The sequence below is a fragment of the Dipteris shenzhenensis genome, chromosome 20, assembly GCF_047967505.1.
Source record: "Dipteris shenzhenensis isolate YYH24624 ecotype China chromosome 20, Dip_SZ_1.0, whole genome shotgun sequence".
NCBI classification, from domain to species: domain Eukaryota; kingdom Viridiplantae; phylum Streptophyta; class Polypodiopsida; order Gleicheniales; family Dipteridaceae; genus Dipteris; species Dipteris shenzhenensis.
The window spans coordinates 17,759,115-17,776,088 of NC_141615.1; the positions used below are offsets into that span (position 1 = coordinate 17,759,115).

The 16,974-nt window shown below is 43.9% G+C and overlaps 1 protein-coding gene across 1 annotated transcript; it reads right to left on the minus strand.

Annotated features, from left to right (window-relative positions):
* Positions 1–1,103: 1,103 nt before the first annotated feature.
* CARB (carbamoyl phosphate synthetase B) lies at positions 1,104–16,242 on the minus strand. The gene is made up of 3 exons (XM_087391364.1): positions 14,123–16,242; positions 3,307–3,999; positions 1,104–2,987 (listed from the first exon to the last, which is right to left on the minus strand). The coding sequence occupies exons 1-3, from the start codon at positions 15,599–15,601 to the stop codon at positions 1,440–1,442; spliced, it is 3,720 nt and encodes a 1,239-aa protein (XP_087247490.1). The 5' UTR covers positions 15,602–16,242; the 3' UTR covers positions 1,104–1,439.
* Between the last annotated feature and the right edge of the window lie 732 nt (positions 16,243–16,974).

Below are 16,974 nucleotides of genomic sequence, written 5' to 3' on the forward strand. Positions count from 1 at the left end.
TCTTTTCCCGATGTTATTTTACTAATGTTAACTAGTGGGTGACTACAGGAAAGGAAGAAGATAATCAAAGAATGTGATGATTATATTGATCAGATTGCAGAAGAACTTAAGCTGGATGATGCCTTAGCGGGTGCTCATCTATTGGTCACTAAGGATATTTGGAACCTGTTTGATGATATTCATGCGACGTTCCAGAAGCAGCAGAAACACATTGATACCATCTTCAAATCTCTTCCAAAGCGCTGGTACCACGTAGGAGTCACTTTTTTTCTAGAGCAGATACTGGTATGTGGGTTGCTGTCAGCCCCTGTGGGTTGCTTCTTCTCTAAAGGTCTTGAGCTTGGGTCTCTGTCCATCTGGAGTGGAGGGCAGCTGCCAGCCCTTGTGGGTTGCTTCTCCAACTTTTATCAGTCCTGCATATATTTCTGCTATTACTGTTTCACTGCAATACTTTTTGCTCTCTGGTTTTCTCCTTTATGGAGCAGACTACATTTTGATATATGGGCCAAAGAACCAATGTAACAACCTTGTGGTCTTGTGCATAAAATATAAATAAAATAACCCTCTTTCTATGAGAGAGAGCTTGCAATACATGGGCACATTTGATCTTCCAATTGACAAATGAGATAACACTTTGAGAGTAAGATTCTCATTTTGAAAGTAACACATAAACATTGCAGATAGAAATTCCAAATCAAAAAACTCCTTCATGCTTTATAGAGTTTGGTACCCACCAACATTCAACAATAGTTTTCCCTAAAAGTATGGTGTTGATAGCCCCAATCATTCACTGCAGACAAAGGAGGTCATAAGTACAGTAAAAATTGCATCAAAGACAAACAGTATCAAGGTTATTGAAAAATTCCATATCTGAATGCCAACCGTTTCATATTCGTTACTACCCATCAAACTTCAAATAAAGCAGAGCATGCAACAAATGAGAGCCTTTTGTTATTCCTGTGCATGCCATGCACGTCATGTTCAGAGCTGTTCAAATAAGCCATACATGTTGACAGTAGACTGAATTTCAAAAAATTTAATTCTGCACACCATGATTAACCATGCACACATAATAAGGTAAAGCTTGAAGATTATGAAACAATCAGCATTGGGCTTGGCAATTTCCTAAATAAAACCATGCCAAAAGCTTGTCAAAACCTACATTTACACATTGCACAAGAAATTGTGGCAGTGTAGGCATGCCTTATTCATAGAACTTGGGATGTGTGGAAAACTGTAGTCCATTTCCAACTCAGTACAAAATCCATAATCCTATATGAGCATGGAAATTTTCCTGAAGGAACTTTACTCAATTGTAGTAAATTTAACATTCACATTTGGTGCCCAGTACTATATAGTGCAACATACACTCACTTTCTTGAATATTAAGCATCAATGCCAAAAAAACCTGTTTTAGGAGCTCTACAAGCAAAGATCAACTAAACTGGAGCCGGTTCCGTATCCTGATCTGCATGATGCTTGATGCTTTCACCTTTGAAAAACTCTTGCAAAGCAATCATCTTAACTGGACTTCGTTTCAAACCCTTTATAGCTTCAAGGGTTGCTGATGCTGCAGCAATTGTGGTTATAATAGGGACTTTGTAGGCCAGAGCCATGCGCCTAATCTGTCTTCCATCTTTTTGATCCAGAACATCGCCAGAACTAGTTATAACGACAAGCTGAATTTGACCATTCGCCAGCATATCTCCTGCATGAGGACGACCTTCATGGAGTTTCAAAACTCTGTCAACTGATACCCCTTGTGACTCCAAATAGCCTGCTGTACCTGCTGTTGCAAGAACTTTGAAACCAAGCTCAACAAAACCCTTGGCAATCGGTAAAACTTTAACCTTGGTCAAATCATTCATACTGATGAAAACAGTCCCTGTGAGTGGTACCTTTTGATTTGCTGCAATTTGTGCCTTGGCAAAGGCCATATCAAACCCATAATCAATTCCCATGACTTCTCCTGTACTCCGCATTTCAGGACCCAACAAAACATCACAACCCTGAAATTTTTCGAAGGGAAGGACAGCTTCCTTCACAGAAACATGATTTGGGATGACCTCATTTGTGAAGCCAATGTCATGAATAGATAGGCCAGACATGAGAAGTGCCGCATACTTTGCTAAAGGATGGCCAATAGCTTTTGAGACAAATGGCACCGTTCGGGATGCCCGTGGATTTGCTTCTAGTATATACACTTCATCAGATGGAGTGATAGCATATTGACAGTTCATCAAGCCAAGCACCTTCAACTTGTTTGCTAAATCTGTAGTCCACTTTCGGATAACTTTTAAGGCTTGTGAACTAACAGTCTTAGTAGGAATGAAGCATGCTGAATCACCTGAATGGACACCCGCTTGCTCAATGTGCTCCATTATTCCTCCAATCACTACATTACCATCTGCATCAGCTAGAGAGTCCACATCTATCTCAGTAGCATCTATGAGGTACCTATCGACAAGGACAGGCCTATCTGGGTCCACTTCTACAGCTGTCTGGAGATAAGACTTCAATTTTTCAACAGAATAGACTATCTCCATTGCACGCCCACCCAGAACATAGGAGGGTCGGACCACTACAGGGAATCCCACTCTCTCAGCAATAGCAAGAGCATCCTCCTCACTTCTTGCAATTCCACCAGGAGGTTGTTTGATCCCGAGCTCATCAAGAATTGAATTGAACCTTTTTCTATCCTCAGCAGCATCAATTGAATCAGGAGATGTACCCCATATTTTAACCAAGCCATCCCCGCTGGCAGCTTCAGGCTTGTACTCATCAAGATAATCCTGCATTGGTACTGCTAATTTCAATGGTGTCTGGCCTCCAAACTGCATTATTATGCCATCTGGCTTCTCCAAATCAAGAACATTGAGTACATCCTCAGCTGTTAGAGGCTCAAAATACAGCCGATCACTAGTATCATAATCAGTGGAGACAGTTTCAGGATTGGAGTTCATCATGATTGTCTCATATCCAGCAGCCTGGACATCAAAACAGAAAGAGAAATCAAGATACAGACGAGTACACTCTTATGGGTGTCGCATGTAATTCCAATGACATTGTTCCCAAAGCAACATTCACTCATTCAATCATGATTACAATCAGTTTGTCAGTTGTCTAAAATGGCAACACAACCTCATTACATGCACGAATAATTGCCAAGGTCCTTGTGTACGTATCAAGCTTACAATCTGGACTTTGCTTTAGATGGCATCTTGTAAACTTCCCTAGATTTTAGACATCCTTTGAAAGACAATACTCTCTTAAGGAGTAGCAGAACAGTAAGAATAATCAAACTACCTGAAGAGCAAAGCATGCATGGCAGCAACAGTAGTCGAATTCGATGCCCTGGCCAATGCGATTTGGACCACCTCCCAGAATGAGAACTTTCTTCTTGTTGTTTGGAGAAGCCTCACATTCATCATCATATGAAGAGTACAAGTAAGGTGTGTTTGCTTCAAACTCTGCAGCACAAGTATCAACACGTTTGAATGCAGGAATGACACCAAGAGCTATTCGATGAGCCCTAACGTCTTTCTCTTTTGAGCTAGTAGCGTAGGCTATTTGCCTGTCGCTGAAGCCTCTCTTTTTCAGTTCATAAAGGTCGTCTTTGCTCAGTTTGGTCAGACTAGTCTGAGTAAGAAACTCTTCTACTTCTATAAGTTCACCTAATTGTGACAGAAACCAAGGATCGATATTTGTTAGCTCATAAACTTCTTTTTGTGTCATTCCCCTCTTAAAAGCTGCATATATTGCATAAATCCTATCTGGATTCGGCACACGTAGGCTGTATTTTAACTTTTCCAAGTCCCAGTCCACTTGCTTCAATTTTTCGCATCCCCATCCATAGTGACCAGTCTCCAAAGATCTTACAGCCTTTTGAAATGATTCTTGAAAGGTGCGGCCCATTGCCATGGCCTCACCCACTGATTTCATTTGAGTTGTTAAAATTGGTTCAGAGCCTGGAAATTTTTCAAAGGCAAAGCGAGGAATCTGCAGAAAAAAAAGCATACAATATTAGCTCGACCAGAATGCAGTGAGAAAAAGAGAAAAAAAGAAAAGAATTATAACATGACTTTGTCCATTATTATCTTTTCATGCAGGTACTGAGATGAAGGCAGTTTGTAAGTGTTCAATACATAGGATATAAGGCGTGAAAATGAGTCCCTCTTCCCTGCCCCAAAGCAATCAAATACTTTTTGAGAAGACAAAGAAAACACAATCTGACGCAAGAATTCCACCCCCAAGTCTTGAAACTGATCTTGGACTAAAAGCTTCCTGGTGTTTTGACACCAACGAAAGGAGGGCAAATGGGGCCCCAACAACATCTGCAGCATAGATCTCAAAAAGCCTGAAATTGCCCCAAGAATCCTTCAGAGATAGCCATAAAGATGATCCAGGAACATACTGTGAAACCCATCATCGGATCATCTATTTTAGCATATTCTTGGATGAACCTTCTATAAAACCCAGACAAACCTAATACCACTTGTGATTTCTCTAAGTTCATCGGAATCCAGATGCAGTCATTTTATATGGCCCTCCCCTTCTTCGGATATAATATGTCCCAAGTATCATACTTCTTTTGCAAACAATTCACACTTGGATTCTTTGGTGGAAAAAGAGTTCTCTAAACGGAACACTTTTCCCAAATGTTCTAGATGGTTCTTTCATATTTTACTACGAATGAGGATATCATCACAGATACCACAACAAATTTTCCTAGATATGGCCTTAAGACACTATTCATAAGTGGCATAAACGTTGCTGGAGCATTGGTTAAACCCAATGGCATTACTATAAGTTGATAATGCCCATATCTAGTACTACAAGATGTTTTTGGTACTTCTTCTCTGATTCATTAAAGGTGATATCTAGATCTTAAATCAATTTCAATAAAAGGAGCAAAGGTCTTTGACTAGAACAGATCTTTGATTTGTTCTTGAACATGTTCCCTATAGATATGAGCAATTGAGTGGGTTGCTTCAGGGGATAGCCCATTGAGCAAAAAGTCCTTGATCCCATTGTCATCCTGAGGCACTGATCGATAGTGTGGCCCGAAAGGATAGACCTTCAATCTACAAAGCTTGCTATGATTGTAGAGAAGTATGTAGAGAATGGCATACCAACATCAAATGGTCAAATCCATTAACATCCCACCTTGGCAGACGTTGTCGAGCCCTTATGGTTCGCCATTTATCATAAGTGAACCCTAAGATTCCTTGATTACAGTTGACGTAACATGCTAAAATCTTGAAGACACTTGGGCCTCCTTAGATCACATTCTACAATGCACCAAGCATCATGGGTTTGTTTTATGCAACAAAATCCGCACCCTCCATCCTTGAAACTCATACCATGAGATCCATGTGTGATGCTACACATAGATCCCCATAAATTGCCTTCTTTCCAAAAACTTCCAACATCAACTAACTTTGACTAGAACCAAGCTCCCATTGACCTCCACTCGGGTCTAACTCTTGAGTCCACAATGGTCATCTGTAATCCCTCTTATACCTGATCCCCAATCAATGAAACATCTCCTCTCATTTCACCAACATACATCTCCGACATCATCTCCATGATCCACCTTGGAAAGTCTTCCATGCTATTCCCTTCTATCAACACCATCCGCAACCTCTAACAAACGTTCTTGTGCAGTGATATCCTTGTGGATGGTCCACACAAATCCCACCATAGGAATCCTCTTAAAAACTCTAGATCTTCTACCAGTTATCTCTAGAACCAAGCTACATATGAGCTCCACTCATGTTTCAATCTCAATCCACCAAGGCACCCTATAAAGTCTCTTGTTCTTGTGACTCTCTAGTCTTCAACAGTGTCTATCACTAGCTCCTTCGACATCATGCCACAGACCACCATGGAGTCAGCTACCTCCATGAGCACTACAATCTCTATAAAGTCTATGACACCACAAACAAAAAGTATAAGGCTATGAACGCCTTTGTAATAAAAACCCTCCTGATATCTACTTAAAAGATCTTTAGCCTTCACACAAATATACAATCTGCCACGCCCTAGTCTACATATCTAATCTCAAGCCTGCTAGGGGAAACCAGTAAGAAAAGCTCCTCAGTTACAGCATTTGTCCTATCTGGATTTGACTCTTCCTTCTTGGATGGATCCTCCATTTTCGGATTTGCCTCAATTACAGCATTTGCCCTATCTGGATTTGACTCTTCCTTCTTGGATGGATCCTCCATTTTCGGATTTGCCTACTTTTTCATGCAAACCCACACCACATGTCTAGGCTAATCATAGTAGTAACACTTCTTTTTCGTTTTTTGCTCTCATTCAAAAAAGTATGTATCCTCTAGAGAACCCTTTTTCTTGGGCATACCATTTTAGGGCTTGCCACAGTCTTTACCCCTTGGATTGGTAATAGTTGCTTGTCACCAGCTCAACCTTCAAATAACTTCTATCGAGCCAAAATTTGAGCTAGAAGCTATCCAAGGTAGAAGCTGCTAGAAAATTTGAGCTTCGTACCAAAATTGTCAAAAAGTGCCCTCAAAAACTGACTAGTGAATTTGGTGTCCTGATCAAAATCAATGGCTTGTGACATGCCACGAATTGGATCCCATAACAAATTTGCTGAACCTATCCACGATGGTCAAGCACATATGTCCCTAGAACAAATGGCGGGTGAAAAATTGGTGACAAATTCCATGCTGATCTCTTCAAAAGGCTGACCTGGCAACCTCCCATGAGATACCTTTGCTTTTTGGCACAAATGGAAGTGCAAAACATACTCGTGGACGTTGCTGCGTAAATGAGGCCAGAAAAATCTATGGTCGACCTTGTCGAGGGTGCCTTGAACACCCCGATGTCCGCCAACTACAAAATCATATGCATCATGGGGCATGGCAACACGAAACTGGGACATCAAACAAAGTTGTCCCCTAAAAAATAACCAACCATCATGAATGGCATAATTACTGGACTGGTTATCCAACATAACCTTATACCAAAGAGCTTGAAAACCTAAAGCTGTACGGTACTGGTTTTGCATGTCTATAAATGTACACTCTTGAACTATGGAGGAGGTTATCATGCCCGTCAATTGAGACCATCAGCAACCACATCTTCAGTTGAAAGCCGAAATAGCTTCTGGACTAAAGTGATTGGATTGCTTCTTAGTCTTGACTCCATGTTGCAAGTTGGTGATGGGAACTACAATCAAGTCTTTTGTAGGCCTCGCAAATGCCCATGACATGCAGACTTCCTGTGCTGTAGACTGTAGTAGGCACCTCCCAATCCCCAATGTACTTCACTTTGGTCAGGTCAGAGTGATGATGTGGCCCAAATAATGCAACTCTTCCGAAAAGAAGCTGCACTTTTTGGCAATGATGTACAGCTGATTGTCCCTCAAAAGTAGAAGAACTTGTTGGACATGAAGTGCCTGCTATGCTGGATGGACTAAGAAGACCTCAGACTGATTCATGATTGACACGTCGATCGCGTACGATGTGTACCGTTCAATATTGGTGCAGTACAAAAAGAGTGTACATTTGATGGTTCATTTGATAGCGGGGGAAAAAGGACAGATTTTAGAGTTTTGGAGTAGTGTTATGCAGAGGCCTTGAAGACAAAACCTGCCCAAAAGGGTAAAGAGAGAAGTGATTGTACAAGCTTTTAAAACTTGTTGAGACTTGATTCTTGAAACACAAAGACGTTACATATGTGCAAAAGAACAAAATGGGCAAAAAACGGCTCCCCAATGGGCATAAATCGGATATGCAACGGCTAATATCCGCGCCCAAACGGCCAGAATTTTTTGAATCGAACGGAACGTACGTACCGTACAGGACGGGACGGGGCTGTACGGAACGTATCGTATGTTGAACGTAGGCAACATATGACTGATTTACCAATATTGGGTTTAACAATTTGCTATATCATGAGATTGAAGGTTGTTGGTGCCCTAGTTAAGCCAAAGGGCATAAGATCAAACTCGTACTAGCCTTCTCTGTGCAGAAGGCAAACTTTGGAATATTCAGCTAATGGATCCAGATCTAGTGGTACGCACTCTTCATATCAACTTTACAGAACATCTTGGCCCCATTCAAGTGCCCCAAAATATAGTCAATACAAGGCTAAGGCAAGGGAAACCGTCTCCATTGTCAACTTGTTGAGTGCGCTGAAATCTACACACAATCTGGTAGTGTTGTCCCTCTTCTTGACAAAGAGAATTGGAGCTACATATAGAGACTTGCTCGGTCTAATGAAGCCGCTCTACAATAGGTCCTCTAGTTGCTTCTCAAGCTCCTCCTCCATCGCCTTGTTGAGATGATGGGGATGTTTACTAGGAGGTATGTGCCAGCCTCAAAGAGAAGCAGGGGCGTTCAATGGTCAGAGCCAGTACAGACTGTCGAAGAAGCAAGAGGAACTTGACGATAGCATCCTAATCAAAACTCGAACAGCCTATCCCTTTAGACGAATTTCTACTTGCGAGTACTCGCCTCAGAATAGCCCCTTGTCGATTGGGCCAAAATAGTCCCCCCCCCACCCTCCTCCTTTTGTGCACGGACTTTTTCTTTACGCAAAAGTACTATATGTAGTGGATATAAAAAAACTGCAAGTACCAAACAATTAAAAGCTGAGGCTGTTGTGAAAAGCTAAAGCTTCCAAGACTGCATGCGCCACTCAATATATAGTGAAGGCTGCTTACATTTGATGATCAGAAGCAAGGCTATCTGTACGAGACGATCTAAAGTAAAAGCTGCAAGCTTGTGCACGCTTCCTTTCCTGCATGCAACGAGTTCCACACTAAAACATATGCATGCGAACTTAGTCATGCAGACATTGAATATTAGCATGTTACAAAAGTAACTTATGCCCTTGCATGCGCACACAATCACCATTACACTATTATACAGTCTCTGGACTATAATCGGCTTGCAAATTAGATCGTACCACCAGACTCCAATACCCAAGCCAGCTTGATTGCCCTGCAACCAGCCTACAACCTGCTTGTAACCTAGTTGCAACTATTACAGCCCCCTGATTGTGAGAACTAGCTCGTCCATACAGCTGCTTGCCAAACATGCCCACACATGTGATTGATAGGATGGAAAACTTGAACTCAGAAGCCTTCCTAATGGCAAATCTTACCAGAACAATCAGCTTTCAGCCCCGTTTGAGTAGACAGCTGCACGAGCTATTGTTGCAACTATCTTTTTAGAAGATGGCAAAACTTGCCAACAAACAGTAATCTCCTGTTAGCCAACAATCCCGCGTAAAGCAGGCTGACCAACGAGTCTACCTTGACCCTGTCAGTTCTCCCCTCTTCCTGAGGATAGAATCCTAGACAGCTGCACGAGCTATTGTTGCAACTATCTTTTAGAAGGTGGTAAAAGTTGCCTACAAACAGTAATCTCCTGTGATCCCACTTAAAGCACGCTGACCAATGAGTCTACTTTGACCCTGTCAGTTCTTCCCTCTTCCTGAGGGTAGAATCCTCTACCAAGAAAGCACTCAAGAAAAAAAGACACAAAGAAAGATTATTAGAGTCTTTGAAAGAATGAAGGGTCTATGAGATAGAAAGAAACATGATACAATGAGCTGAAAGGTTGGAGCCTCAAATTGGGCATCAATGAATACAACATATTCAAACCATATCAGATTTGATACATGAGAAAAACCTGGGCCCATGGCCAGGGTGGAAGTTCAAGGGGGGCCGGAGATGAATGAGGCTGTAACGACAGGAAACCTGTGATAAAGCGCTGACAGTAGGCTGTGCGTGTGGTCCGCTGTGGTCTCCTAGCAGCTGCCCTATGTCTGACAAGAGCCACTGTAACCCCTACTGGACGTGTCCCCGATCAACATGGAGGGAAGATCCCCAAGTATGATTTGTGGATCAACCCACTGTCGAGTCTGTCATGTCTTTGGCTCTAGATCTCACCCTCGCCGACTACCCGTGATCTGCTGGTCCGTACGATCTGGCTGGAAAACTCCGTGACCATGCTCTCGGTAGAGTCTAGCCGTGTGCCCTGATGCCATCTCTGTATCCTGAGCAAGTGCTCTCTGTGTCTGACGATCCCATAGGATGAAAGCAGCAAGGCATCTCTGATCTAGGTAAGAGAAGAAGCTAGAGAGGGGCCCAAAACCATCTCTAGAGGGGCCCAAAACCATCTCTGAATAGACAGTGATAACGACCTCAAATCTCATAGTACATAGGGCACCTGAAAGATAAATTCTCCTCCAACTAGATCTATGGCAATCACACAAGGTGCATATGTGGCTCTCCCGAGGTATGCCCTCAGCCCGTCCACTCTCAATGTTGGTACAATGAGAAATGGAACTGTCCCATAGCACATTCTTTGCTCACTCAAAACCGCGCTCTAATACCAAATGAAACACCCCTACCCAGGACAAGTCACTTCTAACCTTGGTAGGGTGTAGCCATTTGAGCACGAATCATATACTAATGAAGCATAAGGAAGAAACCCCTTGGGATTGAGGTGAGCATCCATATCCACGTAAGATATGCAACTCCAGGATTCTCCAATGTAATCCAATACGAAATCCGAGGCTTGTGTTTATAAGCCTAGTTTGGCTATTTTTAATAGTGAGTCCTAACTTTAGGCTTCATGTATAAAATAGCTTTACTTTCCACAAGAGCCTCTGCTTTTCCTTTAAGCCATGCTTTTCCCAGAATATTGTTCATCAGAGTGACTTGAGAAGCCTTGATCGTCAATTTTCTCCTGTTCCCTCTTGCAAAACTAGTTTGTTAGTCTGCATTGGCCCTTGATCATCTTCTCACCCCTGCTTTCTCTTGCACCATAGCTCTCACAGAGCCTTGACTGATCAAGGACTTGTGCTGTTCACCCACAACTGATCATGTACTAGCCTTGCTGATCTTTAGCAGTAAGCCCTAGCTTTAGGCTTCATGTGTAAAGTAGCTTTGCTTTCCAGGAGGGCCTCTGCTTTTCCTCTAGGCCATGCTTTTTACATAATAGCTTACTTCCTCTTGTCTTAATATCATCATCCTTGGCCAACACTCTCACATACTTCTCCACTATCCCAAAATGAGGTTGACAACATCATGTATTGAATCCGCAAGGCTTCATCATTGCAAGCTCTCGAATCATCCTTCTGCTTCAAGGACGCTTCCACCTTTACCAAGTATCACCTGGCTTCAACAACTTCAATTTGAAAAATTTGGTTAGCATGGCCCTAGGTGCAAAATGCTTGGGCATGAATTGCTGCACCTCCTTGCTATGAGAGACTGCTAGATCCATCCATGCCAAGACTGAAAGGTCCTTCAGCAGCAACTTCAAACAATGAGCAGCACATGGGGTCCAGAAGGTATGTTTGAACTAATGCTCCAAAAGGTGACCAGCTAGCTTGCAGTTCGAGGCATTATCAGTGACAATCTAAATCACATATTCAGGGCCCACCTCCAAGATAGTCTCTTTTAATGCACCTGCAATATATTCTCCAATTTTGTGATCTCACTAGTATCCATGGATTGCTTGAATACAATTCCTCATGCAGTGCAAACCACAAGGTTGAGAAGAGGTCTCCTTGCAGTGTCTGTCCAGCCATCAGAAACAATAGAGCATCCATAGTTTTGCAAGTAGATTCATTTGTGGATATGCCACAAGGTGTAAAGACCTACGAGTGGCCCGATGCCTGATGGAGTAAGGGAGGGAGCGGCTAATGGAGTATGGTGCTACCACTAGTCTGAGGTAGGGACAAAATACCAAAAAAATAATAGATAGGATACCCCAGTCTCAGGCAAGAATCTGAAGCCCTGATACCAATGTAGCGGGAGATAGACTATCCTCACTCTCTCTCATGCTCACTAACTGCAAACTACAATATGATGCACTCAATACACAAAGTGATGCTGTGGATGTGAGTGAGAGAATCAAAGGGAGAGAATATGACTGAAATGTATGAATGCCCAAAGGGCTGAACACAACTGTATGGAGGGGCTGAAACCCTCAATTGCAAAACTGGAAAGAAACTAGACTGACTCCCTAGCGGGTGTGAATCCTCACTAGATCCCTGAAGAAGCTAAGACTACCCTGCTGGTCTGCTGCGGGGAGGCCTGGGCTCTGCTGCTATGAAGTCTTGAAGGCCTGAGGAGTGATTGAGAAATGAAGGCCAAGGGGCTGCCTTTTATAGGCCCCCTTGGGCCTCAAAACTGACAGACCAGCATCCTGTTGCTGACCGACCAGCTGCTCCCTGTACACCGATCTGTTCACCAATCCCTTCTCGTAGGCCGACCTGCTGACATGGCAGTCGACTGTGTCACCACGTGGCAGCCTGCGACTGGCCCTGCACTGCTGCTGATGTTCTGCATCTTGCTGGCTGACTGTGTGGCTGTCCAACATAGCCACAGGTTGTGGATGCCCGTGACACCTACCAAATGAGGCAGCTGCACTTACCATGTTCATGACATACGGAGACCATGCAAGAGCAAACAATAATCCGTTGGCATAAAAGCAACAAGCCACAGCCTCATCAACCTCCTCCCTTGAAGCATTGTTGAATACAGTGTTGGATAAATAAGGTGCAACGTGGCTTGATACCTGTAACAATATAGGTGAACAGGGTGCTATATGGGCATGTGAAGAGGGAGAGGGGGCATGGCAACATACCATCCTTCATCGTTTGGTTTTGAGGCAGCCAATGATGCCACCCTGGTCAGCAGATATGGCTGACAGTCACCCGATAGTCTGGGCTGTCTATAGGGCTGTATATAGCATAGCCAAGGGTCCACTGGTGGGGCTATTGGACTGGGGAATTGCGCAGCACTTCCAATGGCCAGAGGCCCACATATCTAGGCCTCTAGGTGGCAGGAGAGCAGACTGCCAGTTGGCAGTACTGGGTCTGCATCTGGCAGTCCTGCAACAGAGTCGGGCAAATAGCAGTACGCCACATGGCAGACTGAGCCAGCAGCAGCAGCAGCAGCAGAGTGCAGTTTGAGCAGTCTGAGCAAAGAAGGGGCCAGACCAGGTCGGCAGGAGGCTGGTTAGGTCGGCCTACTTAAGGTTAGGTTGGCTGATCTAGTCGGCCACATCATTTGTACTTGTAATTGATGCAAGTAATAGACGTGTCGATCCAAGGTGGACAACCGGTGGATTTTGAAAGCAAGAAACAGACCCACTCACAAAAATTATTCACTGTACAAGAAAGAAGTCTAGGGCTGATTGATGCAAGGGTTCGATATGCAGTTGAGATATCGTAAAGGAGAGTATAATATGGTAGCCAATCTGTTGAGTCGGATGCCTGTGGTTAATGACCTGAATTTTACTCAGTTCTATATTGAGTTCCTTGGGTCCCCAAACGGTACGTGTGAGCATGATCACTTTTACTCAAAATTTGGAAACATGATTAGCAAAAGGGGCCTCATAAAGGTTACCTCTGATAATGATGATCATCCTACGACTTCTGTCAGAGATTCTCAACACATACCACTACCTCAAAATAATGGCTCTGATACCAGAAGAGAATCTACACGGGAAATATATATCGTGTATGGTGTTGCAAGAGAAGAATCTCAAGAACCAAAGGAAACACCACGATCCAACTTCAAATAATATGCAATGAGGGATTGCTGCAACAAAATGAACTCCTGAACTATCCCCAAATGGGGCCTTTTATAGGGCACAAGACATGACCTCCCCACTTGCCTAGGGTTTCTGCTGAATTCTGTGCCTACTGCTGTACTGAGGACCAGAAGAGCCTCTCCATGCCCTGCACCAGCTTATGGACTTGCCATAATCCAGCGCCTTTGCCAGCCCTAAATGCTGGACTGTATACAAGCCCGCATGGAAGCCTACAGTGCTGCCCACATGGTTGTCCTGAGGATACTCCTTTCCACCTAGATCTGCCCATGGGACACACAAACATGTTCTATGGGAGACAGGCTTGAGCATGAGTGGATACAATGAGGCGGCAAGTGTGCACAAGCTAGCTCCAAATGGGATTTCTCATACGTGTTATAATTACAAATACATTTTAAAGGGAGGGGGACACATAAGGTCACACACATAAACAAAATACATCTAATCACCCTGATTGTATGGAAAAAAAAATATCAAATGACAACCTAAGGTGAGAAGCACCCAAACTAGGAGCTCACCTTCGTGACAACATAATCAATTGATGGTTCAAAACTTGCAGGAGTCTTCTTTGTAATGTCATTCGGGATCCTGTCCAAGGTATAACCAATGGAGAGCTTTGCTGCCATTTTTGCGATGGGAAATCCTGTAGCCTTCGATGCCAGTGCAGATGACCTAGAAACTCTAGGGTTCATTTCTATGACCATCACCTCACCATCCTTTGGGTTGACAGCGAACTGCACATTTGAACCCCCACATTCAACACCAATCTCTCTCATAATGGCCACTGCTTGATCCCTTAGTCGCTGATATTCCTTGTCAGTCAATGTCTGGGCAGGAGCAACCGTTATTGAATCCCCAGTGTGAACTCCCATTGCGTCTATATTTTCGATCGAGCAAATTATCACAACGTTGTCTGCCAAATCCCTCATCACTTCTAGTTCATACTCCTTCCATCCAAGGAGGGATTTCTCTACTAGAACTTGCGAACAAAGACTGGCAGCCAGACCTGATTTACAGATAGATTCAAATTCCTCTTGATTGTATGCAATCCCGCCACCTGTTCCTCCAAGCGTGAATGCTGGTCGTATAATGAGGGGATAGTCTCCAATAGTCTCTGCTATCTGGAAACATTCCTCGAGTGTGGTAGCAATGCCAGATGGAGGTGATTTAACCCCTATGCGGTCCATTGCCTGCTTGAAAAGATGTCGGTCTTCTGCTTTCTTGATCGCTTCTAGCTTTGCCCCTATAAGTTCAATATCGTATTTTTCGAGTATCCCGCCCTCTGACAACGCCACAGCAAGATTAAGGGCGGTCTGACCCCCCATCGTCGGGAGCAAGGCATCTGGCCTCTCTTGTTCTAAGATTTGCTCTACCAGCTCAGGAGTCATTGGAGTGATATACGTGCGGTCAGCTAATTCTGGATCAGTCATGATCGTTGCCGGATTTGAGTTGATGAGGACCACTTCATAACCTTCCTCTTTCAAAGCCTTGCAAGCTTGCGTTCCTGAGTAGTCAAACTCACATGCTTGTCCAATGACTATGGGTCCAGCTCCAAGAATCAAAATTTTTTTCAAATCTGTCCTCTTTTGCCCCTTCAAACCCACCGTTTTTGGGTCCTCCGCTAAGAACTGCTGCTGTGAGATAACATCAGAAAGTTGCGCCTCTTTAGTTTCCAAAACGCTGGCACATCGCCAGTTTCGAGCCATTCGGGTAGAGCTATCTTTGCAATCCAAAGGCGGACATCGAAACGCCAAAGATTGATCAGGAAAACCAATGCTGGAGCGTGCATTTGTGGGCGGCATGTGAAGGGTGCTAGAAGGCACAGTTGCCACAGTATGTCGGGAGTTGCAAGGACAGAGAACATTAGAGGTGCCATTCTGTACCGAAAAGACATGCAACCTCACGCAACCAAGGAACTGAGACTGTGACGAGGAGAATTTGAAGGAAGACGAGAAGTTAAGAGCAGAGAAGGCAGGAGATAGCAAGCAATCGCCCATTTCACGGTCCTGTGCAATGAGCAAAACAATCACTTGCAATGAGCAATCTTCCAAAGAACAATGACTTGCTGAGCTGACGCCGTTCTTCAGCAAGCTAGCTAGGAGAGGAGTGGATGGTGCAAAGCAATGGACTGGAAACGAAAACGAGAATCGAGTGCATGACAAAGTGGTAAGCAGAAATGTTTGCGTCTTGCAAAAGCAGTCTGCCTCTCTCTCTCTCTCTCTTTCCCCAACACACACCACTATAGATTCTAGCTTCTCTCTCTCTTTTCCCCACACACTCTCTCTTTGATGTCAAGCTTGCTATTGCTGCAAAGGAAGAAATGGCAACCAGACCTCGCTCTCTCCCCCTCTCTCTCTCCCCCCCTCTCCCTGTGTGTCGCTCCTTTGATGTCACGTATGAGCTATAGATTCTAGCTTGCTATTGCTGCAAAGGAAGAAATGGCAACCAGGGCGCTCTCTCTCTCTCTCTCTCTCTCTCTCTCTCTGTCTCTCCTTTGATGTCACGTATGAGCTATAGATTCTAGATTGCTGCTAAGAAATAGCAAGCAGCTCGCTCTCTATCTTTTCCTGGGTGTGTAGTGTTTGATGTCACGGCTGTGCCATGGAATCTGGGTGGGTGTGGAGATGCAGGAGCTGTTTTTAGGAGCATTCCAGTGCAGCAGGTAGTGCCCATACAAAGAAAGCCGCCAGGAAATGGCCTCCTCTCCCCCTTCTGTGTTTATCTTTTACGTCAAATATACACCCCTAGGCCTTGCTAGGTAGGCCGACTCAGTAGCTCCCTTGCCTATCCCTCTCCCTCCAACGCAAACATCTCCCTTCACAACAATTTAAAACAAGTGACTTACATTCATAAGGCCTCCCATGGTTGCCTTGGATGAATGACATGTCCAAGTTTATGGTGTGCAGTGGATTGGTGTGTAGATCAACGAGTGGTCGGACCATTAGACATAATTTGTTCCGTGCTTGGAGCAGGAGGGTGCATTTCCTTTTATCCAGATGTGGTCCAATCTCGATCCATGTACACTTTGTTGGACTCGTAATTACTTGTTGCATTCAGAATTCTTGCATGTGTTGTTTGAGTGTTGCGAGAGTCTTGTTAGGTTTGTTGTAGCAAGTATTGAAGTCGCCAATGACGTATGTTGTGCATTGTGCGGTTAGTTGGCGAATTAGATGTTGTAAATTGAGGAGGAGATTTGCGACATTGGACCTAGGCAATTGGTAGATGTTGATGACCACTATTTGTCCATGCGTGGGGCTGTCGAAGTGCATGAGCAAACACTCTACACCGTTGTTGTAGTATATTTTTTTTCAATTAATGCAATGTTTTCTTTGTAGTCTGTTGCTATGCCGAGCCCTTGTACGTTGTGCTT

Bases quoted from the DNA above. Each gene is read 5' to 3' on its own strand.
- CARB (XM_087391364.1), bottom strand. From the start codon at position 15,601: ATGGGCGATTGCTTGCTATCTCCTGCCTTCTCTGCTCTTAACTTCTCG. The intron at 4,000-14,122 runs GTGAGCTCCTAG...TTTTTTCTGCAG, and splicing joins TTGATTATGTTGTCACGAAG to ATTCCTCGCTTTGCCTTTGA. The intron at 2,988-3,306 runs GTAGTTTGATTA...TTTGATGTCCAG, and splicing joins ATGCATGCTTTGCTCTTCAG to GCTGCTGGATATGAGACAAT.